The 27474-nt window shown below is 44.0% G+C and overlaps 3 protein-coding genes across 3 annotated transcripts; 2 read left to right on the top strand and 1 right to left on the bottom strand.

Annotated features, from left to right (window-relative positions):
• Positions 1-32: 32 nt before the first annotated feature.
• Positions 33-8224, top strand: LOC112256094 (HLA class II histocompatibility antigen gamma chain). The gene is made up of 8 exons (XM_024429079.2): positions 33-231; positions 934-1103; positions 3132-3220; positions 4778-4840; positions 4940-5023; positions 6219-6300; positions 7379-7435; positions 7588-8224. The coding sequence occupies exons 1-8, from the start codon at positions 137-139 to the stop codon at positions 7593-7595; spliced, it is 648 nt and encodes a 215-aa protein (XP_024284847.1). The 5' UTR covers positions 33-136; the 3' UTR covers positions 7596-8224.
• A 3970-nt stretch (positions 8225-12194) lies between these two features.
• LOC112256096 (SLC35A4 upstream open reading frame protein) lies at positions 12195-15002 on the bottom strand. Its single transcript, XM_024429081.2, has 3 exons — positions 14848-15002; positions 14338-14436; positions 12195-14143 (listed from the first exon to the last, which is right to left on the bottom strand). The coding sequence occupies exons 1-3, from the start codon at positions 14860-14862 to the stop codon at positions 13946-13948; spliced, it is 312 nt and encodes a 103-aa protein (XP_024284849.1). The 5' UTR covers positions 14863-15002; the 3' UTR covers positions 12195-13945.
• Positions 15003-15151: 149 nt separating this feature from the next.
• On the top strand, positions 15152-27049 carry hmgxb3 (HMG box domain containing 3). The gene is given in 21 exon segments (XM_024429080.2): positions 15152-15365; positions 17618-17792; positions 19158-19332; positions 19450-19974; positions 20104-20211; positions 20387-20518; positions 20666-20946; positions 21124-21236; positions 21339-21419; positions 21592-21674; positions 21770-21871; positions 21997-22143; positions 22382-22710; positions 23017-23276; positions 23384-23568; positions 24016-24235; positions 24412-24545; positions 24652-24702; positions 24705-24770; positions 24988-25197; positions 25426-27049. Coding segments are annotated over 20 exon segments (3960 nt in total). The 5' UTR covers positions 15152-15365; positions 17618-17640; the 3' UTR covers positions 26032-27049.
• The last annotated feature ends 425 nt before the right edge of the window (positions 27050-27474 follow it).

Below are 27474 nucleotides of genomic sequence, written 5' to 3'. Positions count from 1 at the left end.
CTGCCCATCACTTTATAGACTCGGGGCTTTCCAATCCTGGCTCGACTGCCTGTCATTTCAGACAGACGCTTTCTCCGAATAGATCTCTTCCCTTTTTACTGATTGCAGAATTTGAGAGAACATAGATTTGAAGAGAATGGAGGAGCAACAGCAGCAGAGACACGATGATGCGCTCCTGGAGCGCGCAGGGAGCCAGGACGTTATCCTCCCAATAACAACCAACAACACAAGGTGACATTTCTAGCAGTAATTTACGAAACACATTTTATAGATGTTGCAGTTACTTCGTTACATGCATCTGCGTATTGTCTATAGTATGTTTCTTCATTCCCCAAAGTAAGGTTCAAGTATGTGTAAACTCAAAATATTATGTAAAACACAAAGAAAATCCATCAACAAGTGCAATATTTTATATAACTTATTTACAACGTGTATGCTATTGTGAATTCACGTCATTATTGAAAGTATGCATAAATGATATTGGGAGTATTATCATTGGTTTGAGTTGTCTGCTGATGCTGACTACATTCCCTATGCTTTCAATCGTTCCTTTACACTCAGATGAAGCCTCTGCCTAGTAACTACTGATGTCTCCCAAACCTGTATTTATCATGGGCTCAGGAATGAGGAACAGAAAACAGTGTTGAACATTTTCATTCTTACTGGTTTAGGATCAGCTTTTGTCTCTGCACCGGGTCTCTGATTCGTTTTTGGAGGTGCAGGGATGTCACAAGGACAACCCCATACATGTCAGAAATGCAATTCTGATTCCCATAATCTTTTAAAAAAAGTAAATAATGTTTGGTCTCCATAAATCAAGGAATAATTTCAATTTGTTTCTCTCCTTATATTACTCCCTCTCTTTTTACTTTCCATCTCGTCTAATCTATCACCCCCTTTATCTACCGATCTTGCTCTCATTCCCTCCTGTAGGGCCTCTAACAGCCATGCTTTTAAGGTAGCAGGGCTCACAGTGCTGGCGTGTCTTCTCCTAGCCGGCCAGGCCCTCACAGCCTACCTGGTCTTCAACCAGAGGGACCAGATCCATGGCATGCAGAAGAGCAACGACAACATGCGCAAGCAGCTGAGAAACAGACCACCGGGTAGGGGATTGGAGGAGAGGGAAGGAGGGGTGTTGATGTGTAGAGTTGGTGGCCAAAGGAGAGGGAAGTGAGATCTACTTATGTGGAAAGAGAGACTGGGGGGACTGGATAGAAAAGAGGAATGGAATGGGTAGGGGTTTTATTCCACAGAAGGGACCACCCATACAGTCATGAGTCCATATTTTTTATGTAAGTTGCTTTGGATAAGGTGTCTGCTAAAAGGCATATATTATTATTGTAAGAGTTGGGTAAATTACATTTATTGTAATCTGTAACGTCACTTTCGGATTACCCATACTCAGTAATGTAATCCGATTACTTTGTTACTTTTAGATGACTTTCCCTAAGAGGCACAGGTTAGTAGCTGGCAGAGACCGTCTTAAAATTGGAATTGGAATTAAAATTGGAAATTTGAAATCTAACCTTAACGACACTGCTAACCCTAATGCCTAACCATAACTTTAAATAAAGACCAAAAAGCAATTTTTTGGTTTATATATATTTACAATATAGCCAATTTTGACTTTGAAGCTGGCCCATTCTACCTTAAGGACGACTCGTCCCAATAAATGTCAACCTGCTTAATAGGCATTAGAAGAAGTCAAAAATGTATGTTACCAATTGAACATCTATTGCAGGATAAATCAATGTTAGAGTTCACATAGCTGGCCATCAATGGATGTTACATTTTCCTTTATGGGTTGGTTATGTAGGCTTCTTCTAACCCATTGCTTTCTACTACAGATAATAATACGATTAGATTATATCTTTAACCAAAGTGTCAGATTTCTAGTCGTTCCAATGATTTAATACCCCTTGATCCTCAAGAATAGGACTTGGAAATCTAGATAACTTGTTTTACATGAGCATGACTCCAAAAAACAAATGACTATTTAGCCTAATCTTTTCTTTTTGTGTTGTCATGGAGGACTGATTGGGCTCATTGCTTCGAGTTGAAAAATAAATGCTGCTCTCAGAAATGGCATGCTTTGAGCACTACAGGAAAGTGCTATTTGCATGTGAAAAACTAGATGGTAGTTTTCCATTAAGAAAATAAAAGCTTGTTGACAGTATGGAGCACAATACCACAGGGGAGTTTAGAAGGCAGGAACTCAAACTTTTATTCCATAGGCTGAGATCAGCACTATGCATCTGTTGTTAAGAGCACATTTTTCACTGGCTGCCCACTGGGGGGGGGGGTGTTCATGACTCTGGCTCTGTTGCAAAATGTTTCTTAAACAGAAGCAAGTGAAACGTGGAGGGACCTACCTGAATTTGTCCAATACAGACTCTCGTTTGCTCCCGTTTGGTTCTTAAACGGTTTCCGTAATGAATACACCCCTGGACGCAAAAACAATGATTTGATAGGCAGCTTAAACAAAATATACAGTACATTAGTGAACAGCCAACCACAACAACCACAATCCGTAAGGCGCAAATAAATGGGAGAGCAGCATTGTGATTCTCATCAATGCGCTATATAGTGTAGATATCAATAATAAGTGATATCAGTATCGCCTGTAGACTACACCACTGCTATCATCCTTACCACCAAGCGTGTATTCAAGTTGGATAATCTTTGGGTGCCGACAGCAGTCGCACCATTGGAAGACATAGCTTGGACTGTAGCCTACAAAAGCCTATTCCTGCTCTTTTCCCGCGACCCATCAAGCATTTGGTGTGTCATCATAGTGGTCTGATTTGTGGTTAGACTCGCTCAGGCGAAACAAACCTTTTTTCAACGCTGATTTGAATGTCATTGAGAAAACAGAAAGGTGTAAAATAATTTTCCGCAAACATCCTTTCGGAATTTAAAAGTCATGATAAAAGTTAGCATCTAGTTTTTCACAAGTTTCTGCGATCTCATTACAATAGTTTAGCTGGTAATGTAACGATTACAATTTTTTTTGTCATTACTCCCCAACCATGTTTAATGTAGAAATTTGGGAGGGGCCACCTTCAATCCCAATTGGAAGGGTTTTATCTTATTCACACTGACCTGTCGTCGTCTTCCCCTCCTTGCTCCAGCTGTGGCCCCTGTCAAGATGCAGACACCCATGCTCAACATGGCCCGGCTGATCGACTTCACCGATGAGGACGTCAAGACTCCCATGACGGTATGACTCCTCTTTCCCTTCTTAGAGCAGGTGTTGTTTAACTTTTTCAGCCTGGGACCCAAATGATATATTCTGTGTTTTCCTGGGATCCAAGCTTATGAAAACATGCAACTATATTGTACGTATCGGTACATTTCATTGCACTTATGCATAAAACAAATGCAATATAGACAAAAACAAATAACAATTAAATTAAATGAAATATCCATATAAATAGCAATTCATATGTATTTTTCCCCATTTAAAAACACTTGCATATCTGTCTAGGTTGGAACTGTTGCTGTTAAAATACAAGAAATCATTTTCATTCTGAACTGGAATAAACTGATTGATCACATCACACAGATGTATAACAGAACACAAACACAGTCCTAATGAGAGGTGTGTGGTTGGTTGAAGTTTTGAACAGCCTTGTCTATTCTCGGCTCAGTTTTTGGCAGTGCAACCCTGAGGTCATGCTCAGCATGGAGTCTGTTTCTGTACTTGTTTTTTAAGTATGCCAGAGTTGAGAACCTTGACTCGCACAGGTATGTGGTGCCAAACTGGATCAGAACATCTACGCGCTCCTCGTTATTTCTCAAAGGTTGTATGGAAAAAAAGAGCGAAACTCATTGCTGTGTTTGGGTTTCTTGACGATTGAGTTCAGTCAGAACATGTGGCTAGCTTGAGTCCATTTGATGACAGCTGTGAGTGATGGCAAGTGGGAATGATAAGTCAATGGCTGAGAGGGCATCATTTTGCTGCTGAACGACAGCGCTGCAGCGTGTGGGTCGCGGAGGGATCTTCAATAAAACTGCAGAGAAAAAAATGATGTAAACCGCAAAGCACACAGGCGTCTCCCTCCCGCTCGTGCAGCTGCCAAACTGAGCAGAGACACCACTGATAAGCATGGAGCGCACTTACAGAGAGAGCAGTTGCACATGGCCAAATCAATTCTAGTAATGAATGAAATAACTACACTTTCGCGACCCACTATTAATGGACATTTTTGTAGGGGTTGATATATTATTCATGTGAAAATCAAGTCTGAAATTTGTAAGTGGAAATTACAAACTTTACAAGTCTTTTTAAACCTCAAATACACTACAAGTGTTTAATTTCCTGCAACAGGGTGATCAAATGATGAACCAACATCTGTAAACACAATCATTAAAAAGATAACATTTTCTCTAGATACAGCATGCACACTACTAGACCAATACATTAGACCGATACACACACTAAAACAATATACACTCACAAGACCAGGCATAGTAACCATAACACATGCCACTTCACACAGTTCAGGAGTTCATGGCCTTTGAGTTTAAAAAAATAAAGACAATTAGTCTGTTGATACATTATTAATAGGTCCGTGACCCATACTTTAAGAAAGGCTGTCTTAAAGGCTTTTATGAACTGAGGGGAAACAGCCACTAGATGGCAGCAACAAGCTCACTTGCAAATGTCAACTTGTGTCCCCTAGGACTAAGCTCCCTCTTCCTGCTCCTTTGAAATTAAAATAAAAAGATGAGTATTGTGTATTTTTGTCTGTCTGACTGTCTGCTCTCCCATCAGAACCTGGAGGCCACTGCAGTTGCAATTGTGAGCCTGGAGGAGCAAGTGAAGAATCTGCTGCAGGTAAATTAATTAATAAATCCACCCTTTGCATTGAAGTCCCCTCTACAAAGACAGGAACAGTTTAAATATCAGACATTGATTGATTATTGTATTGTTCAGAACCCCCAGCTGCCCCAGTTCAACGAGACGTTCCTTGCCAACCTGCAGAGCCTGAAGAAACAGGTGGAGGAGACTGAGTGGGAGGTGAGACTTAGATGCGTCCCAAATGGCACCCTATTCCTCTTTAGTACACTACTTTTGACCAGGGTCATAAGGCTGTGATCAAAAGTAGTGCACTGTATAGGGACCCTGATAAAACCCTAAGACACATGTATGAATATCCAGTGTTTTACTATATATCGGTAATGATGCAAGGACCGGTTTGAGTTTTTAAATGACCTTCTAAACCAAATGTGATAGATACTCCGGCGCGAATAATGTCTGTTTTTATAGTTTACTCTGTTTGCTACTTAAGTAATCGCTCTCTCTCTCTCCTGCCGCTACGTGCTCCTAACTACACTAAGCCCTGCCCCTGTCACTCAAGGAGAGAGCAGTTGCTCGACCACTGAGTCATGAGCACGTTCTTGCCGTTCACTCCGCATGGTCAGATGGATGCAACATTCGCTTTCCACTAGCACTCTATAATTACACTTAGTGTGTGTATCTTGCTGTCTGCAAACTACGGTCTGCTAGTTTCTATTCTTGGCAAGGTGTTGTAAAAAATAATTACTGTTAGCCTCTAATCGCTAGTTAGCTGGCTAAATGTACTAACAGTCAGAGTGAACGTAGCTCGTTAGGTAATACTGTCTGGTACCAGTGCTGGTGTAGACTTAGATTAGCATTTTTGTGCAACGGTATCTTATCAGAGAGGAAAAAGCCGAAGCAGGAATATGTTGGTTAGCTAGCTATACGAAGTAAGAAAACAACATGTAATTTAACATCTAATGAGGGTCACTTGGAAACACAGACCAACACTTTGGTTCCTACCCTGTCTATAATTCCTCAATGGCTTATTCAGTCAGTGTCTTGTCAAACAACAATGTTTTCAAGGTTCTGCCCACTATATTCCAACTATAGAATCAGAACAATTGTTATATTTCCATGATTCTAAAAGTTCACCAATGTTTGCCCATATCATGCTGTGTGGCACAGTGTGGAAATTATAAATAAAGTGCAGGAAATCCAGAAATGGTTGAAAATGCTGAAAATGATTTTAGTTTGGAGTTCGATTGAACAGTATAAGTGAAGAAAGCCCCATTGAAATCACTTACAATGTATGTGTTGCCACCCTAGGCTCATAAGATACTCACTAAGCATATTTAGAACATTTATTATTCAAAACGTAAAATACCATATCGCCCAACCCTATCTTACCCTGAACCCTGACTGTGTCCCTCAGGGCTTTGAGACCTGGGCGCGTTATTGGCTGCTCTTCCAGATGGCCCAGGAGAAGCCCCCTGTTCTCCCCACACCTCAGCCAGGTGAGCTTATCCCCCCCCATCAACACCTCCAAACCCCCACACCACCTCACCCCCACCACCTCATCCTCACCCCCCCACCTCATCCTCACCCCCACCACCTCATCCTCACCCCCTCATTCTCACCCCCACCCCCACCTCCTCACCCCCACTATCACTTCCTCACCACCTCATCCTCACCACCTCCTCCTCACCCCCACCACCTCATAACCTCATGTCTCTTTTCTCTCCCTCTCTTATTTCTTCCACCCCACCCCTAAACCAAGTATTTAATATAAATTCACCATTGCTCTCTTCTTTCCCTCTCCTCTCTTCTTTCCTTCCTCTCTTCTTTCCCTCTCCTCTCTTCTTTCCTTCCTCTTCTTTCCCTCTCCTCTCTCTTCTTTCCCTCTCCTCTCTCTTCTTTCCCTCTCCTCTCTCTTCTTTCCCTCTCCTCTCTCTTCTTTCCCTCTCCTCTCTCTTCTTCTTTCCCTCTCCTCTCTCTTCTTTCCCTCTCCTCTCTCTTCTTTCCCTCTCCTCTTTCCCTCCTCTCTCTTCTTTCCCTCTCCTCTTTCCCTCTCCTCTCCTCTTTCCCTCTCCTCTCTCTTCTTTCCCTCTCCTCTTTCCCTCTCCTCTCTTCTTTCCCTCTCCTCTTTCCCTCTCCTCTCTTCTTTCCCTCTCCTCTTTCCCTCTCCTCTCTTCTTTCCCTCTCCTCTTTCCCTCTCCTCTCTCTTCTTTCCCTCTCCTCTTTCCCTCTCCTCTCTTCTTTCCCTCTCCCCTCCTTTCCCTCTCTCTTCTTTCCCTCTCCTCTCTTCTTTCCCTCCTCTCTTCTTTCCCTTGCCTCTCTTATTTCCCTCCTCTCTCCTCTTTCCCTCCTCTTCTTTCCGTCTCCTCTCTCCTTTCCCTCTCCCCCTTCTTTCCCTCCTCTCTCTTCTTTCCCTCTTCCTTACCTCTTCTTTCCCTCTTCTCTCTCTTCTTTCCCTCTCCTCTCTTCTTTCCCTCTCTCCTCTTATTTTCCTCTCTTCTCAAGAACATTATGTCTGGTAGGTACATAGTGGTGGTGATGGGACAGTTGTCTCATGTTACTGTTTGTTTCCCACAGTACCCCATCAGAGGAGGGCATCTTACCCCAGGATGATGCAGATGAAGGAGTACAAGAGTGAGTGTTAGATAGAAACTCAATAACAAACAGACAGAGATGTACAATGCTTTGGATCACATGTCTGTCTACTGTGTCTCTAGACTGTTCATCTGAATGCATTGCATGATAGTTTGGCACATATGGTTGACTCTTTTCTCTATATTTTGCAGATGAGTAAACCACAGCTCAACCACAGCACCTGATGGCCTTCTTCACCAAGTGTCCTCTCCTATATCTCACCCCTCCCCTCAAAAAAAAAAAAAATACACACCATTTTCCTTCTGTCTCTCACTCTTCCTTTATCATCATATAGCTAAGTTACCTGGAAGGCAAACCGATCAATGTTCTCTTTTGATTTCTGGATGATTTGCCTTTGGACAGCATATAAGGCTTAAACTATTCAAATGTTATCTTGTGAGCTCAGCTATGTTAAGCATTGCTAGAGATATACATATGAAGTGTATGTTACATTTTACTCCATGCGCACAACACCCAAACTTTCCCATCCCCAAACCCTGACCCTACTCCTGTCAATATTTACCCCTAGTCCCTTACCTTGGTCCTCCAAACATACCCCTCTAATGGGGGCTAGCCCCACCTATTTTTTTTCATCTGCCTCTCCCCATAGATTGCCATAGGGCTTTGTTTGAAAGGCTTACTGTCTATATAATATAACATAGATTAACATCTATTTGTCCATCTCTTTAATGCATGCTTTTACTATTATGAATGAGGATCTGGGGAAGTGATTCTACCAAGAGATGTGAACCAGACAGAATTAATAAAGTATGTTGTTTCCTACTGGAACACTGTTTCAAGACTCTTAGAGTCTATCCTCCACAAAATAACAAAAACTGTAAATAACAATGGCATGTAGAAGTAATCAACATTTTAAAATGAATAGATTATTTTGACCTGCCCACATTTCATTGGAAGATGCAGTGTAAACTCTTAACATAGTCTATTAGTTAGAAAGGGACACTAGATACAAATGTATGTGGACATCCCTTGGTGTCCAGAATCCAAATTGGTGGATTCTGCTATTTCAGCCACATCTGTTGCAGACAGTTGTATACAATTGAGCACAGAGCCATGCAATCTCCATAGCCTAACATTGGCAGTAGAATGCCCTTACTGAAGATCAGATCAACGTGGCACAGTCACAGGGTGGAACAGTCACAGGATGCCACCTTTCCAACATGTCAGTTCATCAAATTTCTGCCCTGCTAGAGCTGCCCCAGTCAACTGTAAGTGCTGTTTTGTGAAGTGGGAACGACTAGGAGCAACAACGACTCAGCTGCTAAGTAGTAGGCCACACAACCTCACAGAATGGGACTGCCGGGTGCAGAAGCGCATAAAAATAGTCTGTCCTCGGTTGCAACACTCACTACCAAGTTCCAAACTTCCTCTGGAAGCAACGTCAGCACAAGAACTGTTTGTCGGGAGCTTCATGAAATGGGTTTCCATGGCCAAGCAGCTGCACACAAGCCTATCGCCATACGCAATGCCAAGCATCAGCTGGAATGTTGTAAGGATCATAGCCATTGGGTTCTGGAGCAGTGGATATGCGTTCTCTGGAGTGATGAATAATGCTTCACCATCCGGCAGTCTGACGGCCGAATCGGGGTTTGGCGATGCCAGGAGAATGCTACCTGTCTGAATGCATAGTGGCAACTGTAAAGTTTGATGGAGGAGGAATAATGGTCTGGGGTTGTTTTTCATGGTTCGGGCTAGGCCCCTTAGTTCCAGTGAAGGGAAATCTTAACACTACAGCATAAAATGACATTCTAGAAAAATCTGTGCTTCCAACTTTATGGCAACAGTTTAGGGAAGGCCCTTTCTTGTTTTAGCATGACAATGCCCCTGTGCACAAAGCGGGGTCCATAGAGAAATGGTTTGTTGAGATCGGTGTGGAAGAAAGTGACTGGCCTGCACAGAGCCCTGACCTCAACTCCATCGAACACCTTTGGGATTAATTTGAACACCGACTTCGAGCCAGGCCTTATCACCCAACGTCAGTGCCCGACCTCACTAATGCTCTTGCGGCTGTATGGAAGTAAGTCCCTGCAGCAATGTTCCAACATCTAGTGGAAAGGCTGCCATAACATCCTCTTCTTTCATGACATGTTCAACTTTTGGTCATGTAGTGTATCTCTAGCTTAGACAGATTGATGGGCATTTTATTATTAGGTCAATTAGATTGTCGGGGCGCAGAAATTTTAGGCTAAGAGTTAAACACAGAGATTGATTTAGTGAAGATATTGCCAACGTCTTATGACAATCAAACCGTCAAATGTCCTGCTTCCATAACTCTCCCCTTGTGGTCAGGCTGAGGGCCACCAGAGGGAGCTGCTGGTCCTGGGTAGAGAGACAGGTCCTGTAGGCCGAGGGACCTGGAGACCCAGCAGCACGGGAGGAGGAGAGTCTGCAGGTAGGGCTGGCTGGCAGCCATACAGGATGCAGTCTGTCTGTCCTCAGAACCAACAGCTACAGGCAGACAACAAACGGCACCGCAAAGGTGACTTACTCACCTGTATGACGTATAACATATGGTGCCTTCAGAAAGTATTCACATTCCACATTTTGTTGTGTTACAGCCTGAAATTAAAATGGATTCAATTTAATTGTTTTGCCACTGGCCTACACACAATACCCCATAATGTCAACGTGGAATTATGTTTAGACATTTTTACTAATTGATAAATGAAAAGCTGAAATGTCTTGAGTCAATAAGTATTCATGAGTAAACATTTGCTTGAGAAGTTGCATGGACTCACTGAGTGCAATAATAGTCTTTAACATTATTTTTTTTATGACTACCTCATCTCTGTACCACACACATTAAATTCATTATCTGTAAGGTCCTTCAGATGAGCAGTGAATTTCAAACACAGAGTCAACCACAAAGACCAGGGAGGTTTTCCAATGCCTCGCAAAGAACCGCACCTATTGGTAGATGGGTAAAAATTAAGAAAGCAGACATTGAATATCCCTTTGAGCATGGTGAAGTTATTAATTAACCTTTGGATGATTTGTCAATCCACCCAGTCACTACAAAGATACAGGTGTCCTTGCTAACTCAGTTACCGGAGAGGAAGGAAACACTCAGGGTGACTTTAAAACAGGTACAGAGCTGAATGGCTGTGATAGGAGAAAACTGAGGATGGATCAACAACATAGTACTTACTCCACAATATTAAGCTAAATGACAGAGTGAAAAGGAAACCTGTACAGACTAAAAAAATATTCCAAAACATGCATCCTGTTTGCAAAAAGGCAAGTAAAACTGCTAGAAATGGCACAAAGAACTGAACCTTTACGTCCTGAATAAAAAGTTATGTTTGGGGCAAATACAACACATCACCAACACAACATATTTTAAAGATGTCACAACATTTGTCATCGGCAAGGACTAGGGAGTATTTCAATATATAGGAAGGAAAATCAGAGGAAAACTTGGTTCAGTCTGCTTTCCAACAGACACTGGAGACAAATTCACCTTTCAACGGGAAAGTAACCTGATAAAATAATTCCACTCTGAAACCTTAACTGTATGAAATTGATCATAATCTGATGTGTGTAGTTTTAGTCGGAATTAGGTTAAACAATATCTGTATAGTGGAAAAACAGACTGACTGAGCAAGGCGTAGTTTAGGATTTGAACTTGTGTGTGTGTGTGCCTAGTAAAATATCAAAGAACAATTCAATCTGTGTTTGGACCGACCTGGCTAGGCCTCAGAGACTTGGGAGAGGACAGTGAGTACTTCAAGGTTTCCCTAATCTCGGGGTAATGGAACTGTCGGCTGGGTAGTGATACAGTGGTGAGAACTGTGGAGAAGGATAATAATCACCTACTGTTTGTGTGTATGTATGTGCGTAGGATACCTACTGTTTGTGTGTATGTATGTGCGTAGGATACCTACTGTTTGTGTGTATGTATGTGCGTAGGATACCTACTGTTTGTATGTATGTGCGTAGGATACCTACTGTTTGTGTGTAGGTATGTGCGTAGGATACCTACTGTTTGTGTGGAAGCATGTGCGCAGCTATAAAATGGATGTCTTTGTATTCTTGACTTTAGTACCGTTTATTCAGAGAACTTTATCTTTTTGCATAAGCTGAGTCTTTGACTAATTATTATTAAACTCGTGGTCTTACAGATCTCGGGGATTGATCAAGAGCTATTGATTATCATTGGAATTAAATTCTCTTGATATAACCTAAAACAGAAATATGTTGCCTACCAAGACCACATTGAATGTTCCCGGGTGGCCTAGTTACAGTTTTGACTTAAATCGACTTAAAAATCTATTGCAAACTTGATCATTGCTGGACAGCCATACTCAACCAACTTGACAGAGCTTGCAAAATAGACTGTTTGAGGATGGGCATTGGCTAATTGAGTGACTGACATTACAAGAGAGAAACTGCTGATGCACACAGCGAAATGTCTTAATTGCACCTTGTGAAATCTACTATTCAAACTCAACAGTAAGTTTAGACACCAACTGGGGGAATTCATCCGAGGGCCTAGAAAAGGCCCCATCCCTGTCCTAGATCCTAATTTAAGAAAATGTATTTTAAATCACTGAAATAATGATGCATTTCATTGCTATTGCATACATTAAGTTAACTAAACCTAGTTAATCCAAAAATCTGTATCTGCAAATGTCCTCTCCCTCTTTCCTCTGTAGCATTGGCTGAGCTAAAGGACATCCTGTGTGCGGGATGACCTCATGGGACAGGGTATCCAAGCAACAGTGACAAAAAGGGAAAATATTTGTGAATTCATGGCATTTTATTTTAAATAGAAAACACTAAAGAAATAAAATGAAATATTTCATTAACACTTTCTGCACCATATTGTATCTTTGACATTTTACTTGGCAGAGGAAATGATAAATGCTAGGTAAATACCCATACTGACAATCATAGCACCACTCAAGTATTGTGTAATGTAGAAATAATGTAGATGTATTACCCAAACCCAACTATTTATATGAGTGCACCAATGATATATTGAAGAAAAGACAAGTATGAATACGGCAGAATTCGATTAAACTGGAAAACAAAGGCTAGTTGAAAAATAGGCATTGTGCATTATGGGTAGCAAATAAACCAGTAACAATGTGATGGAAGGGTCTGCAAGACTCACCTAAAGTACAGCTTCTATTGCATAATTGTAATATTCAAATAAACTAAATAAACTATTTGGGACATTAAATGAAAAATACTGAGTCACTAAAGTAAAATTATATATATATATATATATAAATGCAGCGTAAAAAAAACATTCCAACCTGAATGTCAAGCAATGTCAATGCATCATCTGGTAAATAATGCTGCCAGAGATTGTGGTGGAGCAGTGGAATGGGAGTTCAGCAGAGGTCCACTGTCCATAACACAGGTATGTTCAGGCAGAGTCCTGCTACCTGTAGTACAGCTAGGCTTCCAGGCTGATCATAGATGTGGGTAACAGAAAGAAGGGGGTGAACTGCAGGCCCAGTAGAACCCAGGATAGGAGGGTGTTGACCAGCATAGACCAGAAGATGACAAATAGCCTGGGGATGCCACTACCATCGTTCAGCAGTACTGACATCAGCAACCCGTTAGCTGCCTGCCCTGCCACAATGGCCCACACCACCCCTGAGTAATCCTCCAGGAAACCCTGTTCCCCCCCCCCCCATGCTGGAGAGGTGGGAAACCCAGTTGATGGCCACTCCAAACACATGCAGGTACAGGGGTAGTCGCTGGCTCTTCAGCAACCGCTCTGTGTAGACAGCTACTAGCCCTGAGATGAAATAGTAGACCAGCACAAGGCCTCAGGCTGTGATGTGAAGGCTGGGACTCACCTGGTCCTCAGCCTAGGGACAGGGAGATGTGCAGGGCAGACATGTACCCAGTCAGGAGCAGAGTGGCCAGGAAGACTCCCCTTCATCCACCACCTGCTGCAACAGGAACCCAGACCCCACGTTCTGGATCACACTCATTCTCAGTACTGCATGTCACTAACACTCCTGAGTAACTAGTATATGTCTGAATATACAAATATCCTGACCTTAAGTCTTAACATCTAAATTAGCAACAAATCCCATAATTTTGGCCAAATCTATTCAAGGTATGTTTGTATTTTAAGATGGTAAAAAAGGTATTTCTGCTCAGAAAACAAAAAAAGGACACCGTCTTGTTGTTCACATCAATGATTCAAAATCAATTAGGCCTAGATGGCTGCACCAGGCAATGTTACTAAGGCAAGCAGTCAAACACCCCTGCAATGTAAGCTTACACTCAAGGCACATAACCTTACCCCCTTTTACACACTTTATAATCTGATCAGCAGAGAATAAAATATATTGTACCCTTTAACATTTGCGTAAACCCACTCTTTCACACCAAAATCCAGTTAAAACCAAATATTATTTTTTACAGTATACAAAGGAGAGGTTTGAGCCTCTGACAAAGAGACATGGTGATTGTGCCACACACCTCAGGCAGTTAGAAGATGAAGCCTAGGCCTGGTTATTCCCATTACTTGGGTCCTTTTCTAAACAAACTCATATAGTCTTTCAGGGTGCTTTCGATGTTGGGAACCTGATAGTTCTGTGCAGCGTAGATGCCTGTGAATGTTCCCAGTAGCACTCCTATGAGAGCTGAGGAGCGGAGCTTGGCCACCATATAGCCAGCCAGGAAGCCCTTCAGGAAGGGAGATGCCAGCACAGAGCCCCCCTGAGGAAGAACAGGAAACAGTCAGGACAAAGGATGCACACAAAATACAAAAATATGCCTTGACATTACAACTCTTTAATGATAGATAATTAATAGTTGATCCTTTATGATTTTTCAGGACTGAGTATGTCTGCTGTTCTGTTTCATAAGGTGACATTTCACCTACTTTTTAACTTTGGATAATAACAACATACCTGCGGGATTCCTTCTGCAAATTCACTCTCCACACGTTTCTGGATCTCTTCCAGCTGATTCTTGAGCTGGTTGAGATCCTTCATCTGTTTGAAAGGATCCTAGAACACATACAAATAAGTTATACATTCAATTAATACAATGAGCATAGGTAACACTGACTGAGGCTTTGGCACCACACTGCCTTTTACACCAGCATCAACAAAACACCAAATTATGGAATTTTTCGTGGAAGAATTGTGTCGCATTGCTCCAGTTAAAGACACTTGTAGAATCTATGCCAAGGCGCAGTCAAGCTGTTCTGGCGACTCAACGCCCTATAGACACTTTATGTTTGTGTACCTGTATTGTATTTATTTTTCTACACGCCCGAATACCAACAAACCGGCCTGTCCGGTTTTGAGTTAAAGCATGTTGCTGTAGGAAGAGCTCGATCATGCTGTTCTAATATATATATATATATATATATATATATAGAAAATAATACGATTGAAGCAAAAATCACTTCTCACCTTGTCATCCGCCATTTTTTGCTCGATTGAATGTTCTGTGATCTACTCGTATGCCTGGAGTGGAAACCAACATCAGAGCAATTTATCTTGCCTGGAACATTATTTGCTTTTGCGTAAAGTTGTACTGATTGCAAGTCAGTTGAGCTATTTTACCTCTTGCTCATCAAGGTGGATATGGACAGGGTACACTGATCCTAGATCTGTGCTTTATGGAAACGTCTACCTCTTCCAGTTCACGCATTGCTTTCACGTGTCTAAAACGTATTTTCTGATTGGCCTTTTTTTGTTCATTCCTTCACTGGATTGGTTGACAACCATAACAACACAGCGCCATGTTTGCTGCAAGACTAGGACAAATCGAGCGCTTTGAGGCCCTTAGATTAAAAACGAATTAGCCCAGTTTAAGGCAAAATATAGAGAAATATACTTATTCTAGGCAATGTGAGCGTTGCAGTTCAGTTTCAGCGTCGCTTGAAGCCATCTCAGATCTAGTTTGAGAGTTCTTCGGGGCAACAGAGGTAAGGGTTCAACAAGGAGGCTTCTCATTGGATAATTTGCCGAGTCTGCAGTCAGTATTAGGATACACGAATTATCAGAGAATGTCATGGGAGGGAGAATAATTAGAAAGTTGTATCCGCTGTGTTGTTGTTTTCCGTACTTTATTTGCAACTTTTGTATGTTTGCATTTAACTCTACTTCACGGTCGTTTCCCGGGAATGTCCATAGTCACATTTTTCCCCACGTGCACTGCAGTGGCGGTCAGTGCCTTAAATTGAGGGAGGACGATTCTTATTTTTTTTTTATGAACATGGCTTTATTTATATTACAGCATATTGGATGACTGCCAATCATATTCCATTCACCCAGTTCAATGTGACATCAGTTTAGGCTACTACATGATACAAATCATGACGTTGCTACAACCAAGCCTATCAATGGAAGTTCACAACATAAGTGCACACAGGTCGAGAGAAATGTACTAATTGAGGGTGTAATTCACAGGAGGCTGGTGGAACCGTAATTTGGGAGGACAGGCACATAGTAATGGCTGGAATTGAATTAAATGGTTCCATGTGTTTGATACCATTCCATTTACTCCATTCGAGACATTATGAGCTGACCTGCCCTCAGCAGCCTCCTGTGGTGTAATCATTAGTCCAACAGTTGTAAACGAGAGTTTCTACTGGACAAATTCAGGTATGTTTAGTTCCGTTTTCAACAGTATCGGCAGAATGAAGACCCCATGAGCACACGTAAACACTGTTCACTTTCATAGCAGCCATGTTGTATTCATTCTCGCATCTACGCACCGTCCTCATGTTTTCCCTTTGCTTGTGGACTTCTATGCACAACACATCATCTGTATGTGACCAGGCGAAAAAACCTTTCCTAACCAAACCATATCATAATGGCTACACAGTCTACATCGTTGTCACCATATTAAAGTAATATCATAATCAACATGGCTAATAGAACTAAAGTGTTAGTAAACCCGCAACAATCATGCAGTAACGTTTGTGTACAGTCAGTAAGAAGTTTAGCAGTTACACGGGCCGGCCCCAATGGCAATAAATTAGTCAAACCAAAAGCTTACCTTGACTTGGAAGAGTTCCCGTTTTGTGTTGGATAGTCATAGCCAGCTAGCTAACATAGGATTGAGCCGGTGTTTGAGTAGGCTAAACTAGCTAGCTAAGAAAGTGAAAAGAATGATGAAATATCTCTCTCTCTCTCTCTCTCTCTTGCTTCTCCTTCATTTTTGAAGAAATAGGTTCAAAGTTGTTCAACTATTGTCTTTCTCTTTGAGTGAACTACTCACCACATTTTATGCACTGCAGTGCTAGCTAGCTGTAGCTTATGCTTTCAGTTGTAGATTCCTTCTCTGATCCTTTGATTGGGTGGACAATGTGTCAGTTCATGCTGCAAGAGCTCTGATAGGTTGGAAGATGTCCTACAGAAGTTGTTATAATTACTGTGTAACTTTATAGAAGGTGGTGAGAACCATGACCCTCCTAGGTTTTGTATTGTCAAGGAGGATGGACGCTATCTGTCCTCCAGTTACACCATGGTGCTACCCTACAGAGTACTGTTGAGGCTACTATAGACCTTCATTGCGAAAGTGTGTTTTAATCAATTATTTGGTGACGTGAATATATTTAGTATAGTTTTATTTAAAAAGGATAACTTTTTTAAATGTTTTACTATTTTAATGAAATTCACTGAGGAGGATGTTCCTCCCCTTCCTCGTCTGAGGAGCCTCCACTGGTGCACTCTCAGGCAGGTAGTCTGCTGTTGTCTTCTGTCAGCTCTTCCATGTTTCAATGTTGCCAATGGTTGCGATTGAGTTTGCACAACTGCTAGGGCCTTTTATCTCTTGTTTTGAAGGCCATACATTTATCTACATTGCCATAACATAATTGTGATATTTTTTTTTATTTAACTAGGCAAGTCAGTTAAGAACAAATTCCTATTTACAATGACGGCCTAGGAACAGTGGGTTAACTGCCTTGTTCAGGGGCAGAACAACAGATTTTTTTGTCAGCTCGGGGATTCGATCTCGCAACCTTTACGGTTACTGGCCCAACGCTCCAACCACTAGGCCACCTGCCTAATGGTGGCCTACATGTTATACTTTCCTTATCATGATGGTGCTCAATGTATTAATAAACAATGTACATAGCTCCTGTAGCCCTAATACCTATCCCCTTGTCATTATTTGTTCTGTTTCACATGGACACAAAATAAATGAATCAATGTTACTGAACCTCCCCAGGCTCTCCTCGGTTCCCTTTAGCCATGGAGACCATGGAGGTGTATGAGGAGACTGATCGGAGGATGACGGAGGAGGTGGAGAGCTGCTACACCCTGATGGAGGTCACCTCTCCCAAGAAGAGGAAGAAGAACAAGGCTCAGCAGGGGGAGATCATGGAGAAACCCAAGAAACCCAGGTAGTCTACCTACTGCTCCCAGACAATCAAACACCAACGCCTCCTATCAATGCAGATGGGTCGTATTTAATATCCACCCCGAAAACACTTTTCCACTGGCGACAATGCTCAAGGTCCTTGAATATCTTTGGAATTAGTGATGACATAAAACTGAGGGACACACATTGTACTAGTAAAAAATAGCCGCCTTTGTTTTTATTGATCTATACAATATATTAAATATATTTTTTTCACTGTCTAACATTCAAAATAATTGATGCACTACATGGCCAAAAGTATCTAAGTGGAAGCCTGCTCGTCAAACATCTCATTCCAAAATCATGGGCATTAATATGGAGTTGGTCCCTCCCTTTGCTGCTATAACAGCCTTCACTCTTCTGGGAAAACTTTGCACTAGATGTTGGAACATTGCTGCAGGGATTTGCTTTCATTCAACAGAATCATCTAGAATGTCATTGTATGCTGTAGCGTTAAGATTTCCCTTCACTGGAACTAAGGGGCCTAGCCCAAACAATGAAAAACAGCCCCAGACCATTCTTTTTCCTCTACCAAACTCTACAGTTGGCACTATGCATTGGGGCAGGTAGCGTTCTCCTGACATCCGCCAAAACTATGCACTCAGCGGTCCCATTCTGTGTGCTTGTGAGGCCTCACACTTTGCGTCTGAGCCGTTGTTGCTCATAGGTGTTTCCACTTTACAATACCAGCACTTACAGTTGACCGGAGCAGCTCTAGCAGGGCCCGAAATTTGACCAACTGACTAGTTGGAAGGGTGGCATCCTATGACGGTGCCACGTTGAAAGCCACTGAGCTCTTCAGTACGGGGCATTCTACTTCCAATGTTTGTCTATGGAGATTGCATGGATGTGTGCTCAATTTATACACATGTCAGCAATGGGTGTGGCTGAATCCATAGCCAAATCCACTCATTTGAAGGGATTCCACATACTTTTGGCCATGTAGTGTATCTCTAAATCCCCAAGACATGTTACTACACCTCTACACCAATGGGACAAGCCAATTTGCCCCCAGTATTTTCTACAATGCATACAAAGATATGTGTTGCAGTACAAAGGACTTCTTATTAAATAACAGTTAAATAAAACAGGACATGTATTATTTGTCATGTGTTTGTCATTGTAAAGGTTTTTAACGTGGTGCCAAAGTTGAGTGAAGGCATTTACCACCGCAATTCAAGAATTACCCAGATGACATACTATTTTCACACTGACTTGAGTGCTCTTCATTTGGATTGCCTGGATAGGCGGAGAAAGCTAAACCAAGTGACCCAATCTTTGTGTTGAGTTGACTGCTGTATGGGTCAAGATGACATATATTCCTCACGTTTTGATCTCTCAACTCCAGATCAGCCTACCTGCTGTACTACTTTGATGTGCACCAGACCATGCAGCAAGAGTTCCCCAGCCTGCCCCAGTCTGAGATCAACAAGAGGATCAGTGTGAGCTGGAAGAGGCTCAATGTGGCAGACAAGGGCTACTACCTGGAGAAGGCCAAGCTGGAGAAGGAAGGGACGGACACTGTACGGTTACCTCATATTTCCACCAGTGTGTCTGTTATCTAAGATCATGTGGTCAGGAGAAACTCCTAGCCCTAGTCATAATGATTACACTATTCCATCTCTCTGTATCCTCTGTAGTCATCTATGGGCCCTTCCCAGGAGCTCCCAGGCTTCCGTAGGATCCTCCCCAGGGCAAACTACGTCCTCCTGCCCAAAGGGGCCATGTCAGACGACAGGACAGGCTCCCAGCTGGAGGTGTGTATGGAGGGGCTGGACTCTCCCGTGGGGGAAGGGGTGATGCCCTCCCTGTCCCTTGGTTCCCCCCAGTACCCTCCCTTGGTGCTGGGCTGCGAGGTGGAGCTGTCGCAGCAGTGCATCGCCATCGAGGGCCTGACAGACGAAAAGGCTGTGACCCTGACACACTCCGGGGCCCTGCAGGGGGTCCTCTCCTCATCGTATCACTCCTCTTCCTCAGTCTCTGCCGCCCACGAATCCCACAATGCACCTCACCTGGCGTCAGCCGGTCTGCTGCTCAAGGAGGAGGAGCCCAGGATGGTAGGCGGGGGCTATAGTGTCATTGGAATGGCGACTGACGGGAGACGTGTGGGCGGGACGTCAGTGCAGCACGTGAAAACAGAGCTGGTCACCATCATACCCAATCAGGTTAGTTAGCAACGACACAGGGAGTTGGCTTACCTTACTGCTGATCATTCAGCAGTCTAGGGTTACTATTCATTTGCCTTTTCTGTTTGTTCAATGCAGTAATGGTAGATAAAACGCTTGTTTCCCCAGGATCTGATGGAGCACAGGACGTTGCCAGGAGCCAGCTCTGTAGCCTCTGTTGTCATGGTACCTGTAGGAGCTAGGGTGATACGGGACACTAATCCCTCATACAAACTGGTAAAACTACTCAGACTGATTTTCTTCCACTGCATCAATTCACCGTTATCCAATTTTCTTTGATTAGATCATCAAGCAATATATTACAATAGTGTATTATATACTCACATGTCATTTGACCAGTCAGACATTCTCTGTAACTAGCAGATTCTTACTAAAGCATCTTTGTCGCTAGTCGAATAAATACACCAGAAGAGGCCGGGGCAGCTGTCAGACAGCGGGCTGCTCCTTTGTCTACGTGACCCGTCACAAACCACCCTTCTGCCCTGATTGTGGCAACCACCTGGGGGGCAAGTGGGTGCCTGCTGTAAGTCTACACATTCCCTGGCTTAAACATCTCTTCCATCATAATATGAATGTTGAAGTAAATATGACATTTTATTGGTTGGAAAATAATGAGTCGTACACTTAACAGTTCCGAGGTATGACAAACTTTCCACGTTTTACGTCTCAGGCGGTGAAGACTCCAGGTGCTGCTGCTTCATTCAAGACTTATGCCCAGAAACCACCCAAAACCCCTGGGTACCCCCCTAAGACTGGTGTGCCTCCCTCTGATGATCAGAACAGTAAGGTGTCTGGGTGGAGGAAGGGAGGGAGAGGACTGCGGGAGCCCAGAGGACAAGTGCAGCAGCGTGCAGTTACACCAGGACCACCACTAGAGGGAGGCAGAGCCAACAGCCAGGGAGTCATACAGCCTGCTCCAGCAGTGTCAGGGACACAGACAACTACTATGATGTGAGCATCTAGTTCTTTAATTTAGCCCTTCTTTTATGGTTTATAATTTAATGGTCACATTAAGAAACCATTTTTCAAACAAGCCCTGTGAGAGTATTTCTCTTAGTGGGCTTCATGTTTTGATTGGTTAAAGAGAATGTTTTATTTTTAAGTTTCAGTTGTTCTGTCTTTGAGCAGAGCTTTGGTTGGAACACCTGTGACTGGTGCCAGGGTCAAAGTACAGGAAAGGAGCAGTGTGGTTGGTCAAAAGCGACCTGTGAGAGCCATCCTCCCAGCCCCATTCAACACAGGTGGGCACTGCTGTGGACAGATACAAAAACCTTATTTCAGGTCAGTCTGTTAAGACGAATGCTGTCTGGGGTGTAAACACACATTTGTCTGTCTGAAACTAGGCCGGGCCTTAGTCCAGTGGGTTACTGTCCCTTCTCATAAAGGCAAAGTTGGGGAGACCAACTGCAGCAAATCAACCACAGGTATGATATACACACATGTACCTATATAATATGTTTTAATGATAAAATGGTTACCCAAGCCAAGCTAAAGGTACTCGTTTTCAAAGTGGTTACTTTGATCTAAGGGAAGTGACACTAGTTGTTTCTGAGGTAACCAAACGTGTTTGATGTGGTGATTGTGTTTGGACCACAGAGCTCAGTGAGATGATCGTAGGTTTGAAGCCTAACACTCTGAAACAGCTCGGCCAGATCGTGACAACACCACCTCTGGAACAGGTACACACAAACTCACAGTGACACACACACACACTGCTGAACCATGCTGATTAAGTGTTTGTCTCCAGGTTTCTCAGTGTTGTTTTGTCCTATAGACTCTCCCTACTCCTGTGGACAGAAGCCAGTATATTGTAACTGATAAAGTAGGGAAGATCCTCTCAGTGGTTCCTCTCAAACAGAACTCTACCTCCACACTGGTTAGTGACACCTTTTTAACTACATTTTGGGGAGCATACGCCATCCACACACATCCTCTAGCAGGCTCAGTGTAGTCTGTATAACTATGTCCTCTGTTTGACGTGTGTGTGTGTGTGTGTGTCAGGACCTGGGTCTGTCTACGGCGCGGGGCAGGGGTCGCTGTAAGAACCCGTCATGTGGCTATGTTTATAAGAACAGACACAAGCCTGCGGAGTGCCCCTGCTGTGGCTTGGAGCTGTCCAGGAAGAACGCCAAGGGCTCCAAGGCACAGGTCAGTCTGGAGAGAATCCCACTATGAGTGTGTCTGAAATGGCACCCTGTCGGGCTCTGGTCAAAAATAGTGCACTTTATAGGGAATTGGGAGCCATCTAGGATGTGGTCTATGTTTTGGTGTTGTTGTCTTTCTCTTTGTGTCTGTCTGAATTCTTCCTCATCTCTCTGTTCTCATCCTCCAACCCTCTCTGTTTTTTTCCCTCATCCTATCACCCTCCTCTCTCTCACTCACTCAGGGTGGTTCAGTAGCTCTGTTAGACCCGTACCGGACCCTGTCCCCAGCCCAGAGGGAGCTTCAGCGCCAGTCCACCCTGCAGCTGCTGCGTCAGGCCCTGCAGATCTCTGAGAGTGAGGCTGAGCTCCAAGACACCCTGGCCCTCATCCAGGAACTCAACTCTACCCAGGTGGTCCTCACCACGACCACCACCCAGGCCGGGGACCAGGTGTTAGCGGAAGGGGAGGGCCTGGGGGAGGTGCAGGTCCAGTCAGGCTGGCCGCGGTTCTATGAGTCTGCAGCCACACACTGTGCTCTGTGTCACTACCCGCTATTCAAGGGAGGACAGAGGTGAGAAGAAGATTTGTTTGTGTAGTTTTGGGTTTATTATGGCTCAGTGGTTGGATGTTTCTGGTGCTCAGTGGTTGGATGTTTCTGGTGCTCAGTGGTTGGATGTTTCTGGTGCTCAGTGGTTGGATGTTTCTGGTGCTCAGTGGTTGGATGTTTCTGGTGCTCAGGGGTTGGATGTTTCTGGTGCTCAGGGGTTGGATGTTTCTGGTGCACAGGGGTTGGACATTTCTGGACATTTTTCATATTCCATAGTGTGGTTTCAGGAAAGGTCTCTCTATCATGTCTCTCTGGTGTTTTGTACCATAGTTCTTTAGCAGGGCAGGAGGACTGCTGGCTGTTGACTGACTCTCTGATCCAGACCGCCTCTCTCCAGCTGAAGGTGTGTCTCAACCCCCAGTGTCTGGCCCTGCACAGCTTCACCGACCTCCACCCAGGTCTGTTCAATGTTGGCAACAGGTTGCTGGTGAGTCTGGACCTGTTCTTTAAGATCCGGAGTCAGGTCAGACTGGGCCGGCATCCTAACCAGATAGTCAGGACCATCCTGGACCACATCCACAACCACGCTGGTAAGACCTTCTTGGAGCAACATACGGTTCAGAGTGTTTTCAACAGAGTTCTGTTCATGTCTCTAATATCTCTGTTTTCTTTCTTCTCTCCCCCCCATATCAATCAGTCCACACTCTGAGTCCTGAGGAGTTGGTCCATGTCCAGGAGCTGCTGGTTAGTGGCTACTGGGCCTTTGAGTGTCTGACCGTGAGGGACTACAACGACATGATCTGTGGTGTGTGTGGCATCGCCCCCAAGATGGAGATCGCCCAGCGGTACACACACAACGTGCTGGAGCTTAGGAATGTGGAGGTGAGAGAGACTGAGGAGACGGGAGGTCAGGGGGAGACTGAGGAGACGGGAGGTCGGGGGGAGACTGAGGAGACGGGAGGTCGGGGGGAGACTGAGGAGACGGGAGGTCGGGGGAGACTGAGGAGACGGGAGGTCGGGGGAGACTGAGGAGACGGGAGGTCGGGGGAGACTGAGGAGACGGGAGGTCGGGGGAGACTGAGGAGACGGGGGGAGACTGAGAAGACGGGAGGTCGGGGGGAGACTGAGGAGACGGGAGGTCGGGGGGAGACTGAGGAGACGGGAGGTCGGGGGGAGACTGATAAGATCCAAACCGTCAAAATAGAGAATTAAAGATGATTTTCTTTACTTAATTTGTTTTAGCCTGCCTGATTCCAGGACAGTCAAGCTGTCTGGTGTGCATAGTGTTGTAGTCATGTTGATACCTGTGTCTCGCTCTCCCTCCTGTAGTTTACGTGGCCAGACTTCGGGGCTCCAGACAAGGTGCATGTGGATGACTTCTGGCTGACCATGGAGAGTGAGGCCATCGAGCAGGCAGCGTTCCCCTGCAGCGTCCCCATCACCCGGGTCGACGCCTCCATCATCGCCCCCTTCATCCCACCACTAATGAGGAGCTCCACTGTCATCAACACAGAGAAGGACAAGGCCCTGCTCCTCACACAGCACACAGGTAGGAAGTCACTCTCTCAGGGATGGGGAATAAGCCAATCACTGGAAGGATAAACATCATTCTCAAGTCTTTCAGAGATTTCATTGATCATTACTTGTTCATGCCCTGTTTATCAATAATAAATAAAAATGTAAGTGTGTAAAATTCTATTGCGTGTGTGTGTGTGTGTTTTCCAGGTGACCCATCAGTTCTGGTGCGTCTGATCCACGAGGGCCAACTCAGACCGGACCGAATGGATGAGCACAGTGCAGAGGAGCTCAAAGCCATACTGGAATGCTGTGGCGAGATCACTGCACCAGAGAGCAACAAGGTGTAGATCAACGCTGTGTGTCTGTGATATCTCTATGTATGTATATTTCTGGTTTGCTTGTGTGTGTTTAGGAGATTGACACATGTCTCTTCTCTCTCTCTGTCAGGATGAGTTGCTGGTCTCTCTGATCTCCCTGTGTACGTGTGTTCAGAACGGCCTCTCCACGGCCCCCCAGCCCCTCCACACCTCACAGCAGGCAAGCTGTCCAAGATCTGCCCCCATCAGGTAACTGCACACATCTCACCCATCAATGTCAATCAATCAGTCGTCCACCAGAATCCATTCAACTATTACTCTGTCAATCAAGCATTTAATCTGGCTAACCTATCATTTTTCATAGACTGACAATCAGGCCTCACACAATAACAAAATCTATTGACCAATAAAAACATAATGAGAACCAGACAGATGATAGAAGACTACTTTTCCCATACTCCTCCAGGTGGTGTGTGGTTCCAAGTACCTGGTGAAGGGTGAGACGGCACGCGACCACGTGGACCTGCTGGTGTCCTCCCGGTATTGGCCTCCCGTCTACGTTACCGACTCTGCCCGCCAGGTGGCGCTGTGTACAGACGTGCAGTACCCTGAGCTGGCCTCCACCATGTGGGGCAGGAACCAGGGCTGCTTCTCTGATCCCATGGACAAACCAGAGGTAGGCCCTCACAATGGGCATGGAAAGGACTTAGTTATTGACGTCTGATTATTGTACTAGGAGGGAAACCGAGGTCAAATCAGGATGGTGTCGGAAGGTTTTTTAACCTGTAATATGCTGATTTGACAATACAATTTGAAGAATGAATTGGTCTCTATTTACATAATAGATAAACTAGGTACTGTGGATGTTATTATTGTTTATCTCACCTCTCTCTCTCTCCATCAGTTTGTGTCGTGTGCTGAGCTACAGGACCAGCCTTACTGTGCTGACCTGTCCTCCGTGGTGGAGAACCCCCAGGTCCACCCTGTCACCAAGTCCTCTTCCCGCTGGATAGTGCACCCTGCTGGGCCTACAGATGGCCAGGAGCCCCCCTGTCTGGACCACCACTCAATGGGGCTCTGCAATGAGCTGGAACCTTACTGCAGCCTGGTACAAGACCTGGAGAGAGACAACGAGAAAGAAGAGGACGAAGGGAAGGAGGAGAGGAAGGATGGGTTCAAGGTTGAAGCCGAGGTAACAGAAGGGTCAGACATCACTGAGGAGGAATGTTCTGAGGGTTTGGTGACATCATTGCGGCGGCGACCTTTGGCCTTTGACAACACGGCCTACTACTACCTGTACAACCGCCTGCAGGACTTCCTGTCCAGCCGGGAGGTGGTGGACCAGCAGATCAGCACAGTGCTGAAGGCCTGCCAGCCTGGGGAGGTGGTGATCAGGGATGCCCTCTACAGGCTGGGGGTGGCACAGATCAACACAGAGGAAGGGGAGGAGGGGGAAGGAGACGGGGGGGTGGAGGGAGACACTGGGTATGAGGAGGTAGTGGTTCTCTGAGAGTGACAGACCGTGACTTTTTGGAGACTTATTTTGTGCTGTGACCCAACAAGTAAACAAACCAATATAACTTCCTGACATTGGGGGATAATGTTTAATATTATGGACATATGGGCCACATTATGAGGTAGTCCTTTTTTAGAAAGAAGGCAATATATATATATATATATGGAGATATCTGGTTCAAAAAAGCTAGCGTGTAGTGTGGAGGCTGGTAGTCCTTGAATGTACTGTGCAAAAATATGCTTGAGTGTTTCCAAAGAACAGAGGTGTTGCTGCTAACCAGACAGATAGTCTGTAACTTATCAGTCCAGCAGAGACTTTGTTGCTGGTTTGAAATGAAAGAATGGCACTTCGTTTTCTTTGTGAGAGGAGCAGAACCAGTGAAGAGTGTAAAAACGTGAATGTTACTAACTGCTCTGCTTTACTTTGAAGGAAGGTTCACAGTTTTAGAATAGATAACAACGTTTAAAAACATTGTTTATGTTGACTAACTTCATTGTTGGAGTGCATAATGTTCTTTCTAGAAGTATAATAATAATTATTATTATTTAATAACTGTATTTAATGAGTCCTCGTGCTTTCTCATCCTTAGTAAGACCTTTCACACTGTTCTATGCTATCTTCTTGTACCTCAGTTGTTGCCCTTTGGGCTGAAATGTATTCAAGGTAAACAACCTTTCACATCTGCCTCATGGGCTGATGGAATCTGTAGTTCTTGTGGCCTTTGATTGTGTTTTTGACCACAGTAGACTCTTGCCTGAGCTCCTATTGGAGGGGTGGCTCTGAATGTCAGGACTGTTCTATCATCTACTCTCAGCTGCTTGAATGGAATCTAAAGAAGACAATGATTGACTTGATGATGTAACTGTGATGGACATAGTTATTACAATTTGCGGATGGAACTTGATACCCACTCAAGGGGGTATAAGAAAATATATGGTGAATGTAGCCATTTCTGAATAATTTTGCTTAAGGAATTATAAATAAAGCAAATAAAGTATTTCCTAATGTTGAATCAAGTTTCTGTGGGATTGTTACTTCCTATTTAGGTGGTCTGGTATTGCTCAACCTCCCATGTGAACAGGGAATGAAACTTCAGAAGATTGCAGAGAAGGCATTTTCATTTGAAACGGGAACTGAGGTAAAAAGATTTTTGTTCACTGTCATATGACGTACTATGGAGTCGGCTGAAATGTTGTTGAAACAAGTCCACAGGGAAATATAATGTATATCCAAGGGAAGCGAGACATCTTTATTTCAGTTTCTTTTTTTTTTTTTTTGCATATTGTCTGAATATAATTACACTCCTTCCTTCCAAGACAGTACAGTGATTTGGTTAGCAAACAACTAAAAGGATTTAATGACAAAGAATCTGTTTTTGGCTTTCAAGCAGTAAAGTGAAAATAAACATTTATTCATTTACATTACACCATACATACA

Source organism: Oncorhynchus tshawytscha, linkage group LG08, assembly GCF_018296145.1.
Source record: "Oncorhynchus tshawytscha isolate Ot180627B linkage group LG08, Otsh_v2.0, whole genome shotgun sequence".
NCBI lineage: Eukaryota > Metazoa > Chordata > Actinopteri > Salmoniformes > Salmonidae > Oncorhynchus > Oncorhynchus tshawytscha.
The sequence above is the reverse complement of the archived record's forward strand: the minus strand, read 5'-3'. Positions and strand labels throughout refer to the sequence as shown.

What these genes read in the sequence shown, in the direction of transcription:
- LOC112256094 (XM_024429079.2), top strand. Translation starts at nt 137, where the DNA reads ATGGAGGAGCAACAGCAGCAGAGACACGATGATGCGCTCCTGGAGCGC. An exon ending in GCTGAGAAACAGACCACCGG is followed by an intron (nt 1,104 to 3,131) that starts GTAGGGGATTGG and finishes TCCTTGCTCCAG; the next exon opens with CTGTGGCCCCTGTCAAGATG. An exon ending in ACGTCAAGACTCCCATGACG is followed by an intron (nt 3,221 to 4,777) that starts GTATGACTCCTC and finishes CTCTCCCATCAG; the next exon opens with AACCTGGAGGCCACTGCAGT.
- LOC112256096 (XM_024429081.2), bottom strand. An exon ending in TTGCAGAAGGAATCCCGCAG is followed by an intron (nt 14,144 to 14,337) that starts GTATGTTGTTAT and finishes GTTCTTCCTCAG; the next exon opens with GGGGGCTCTGTGCTGGCATC.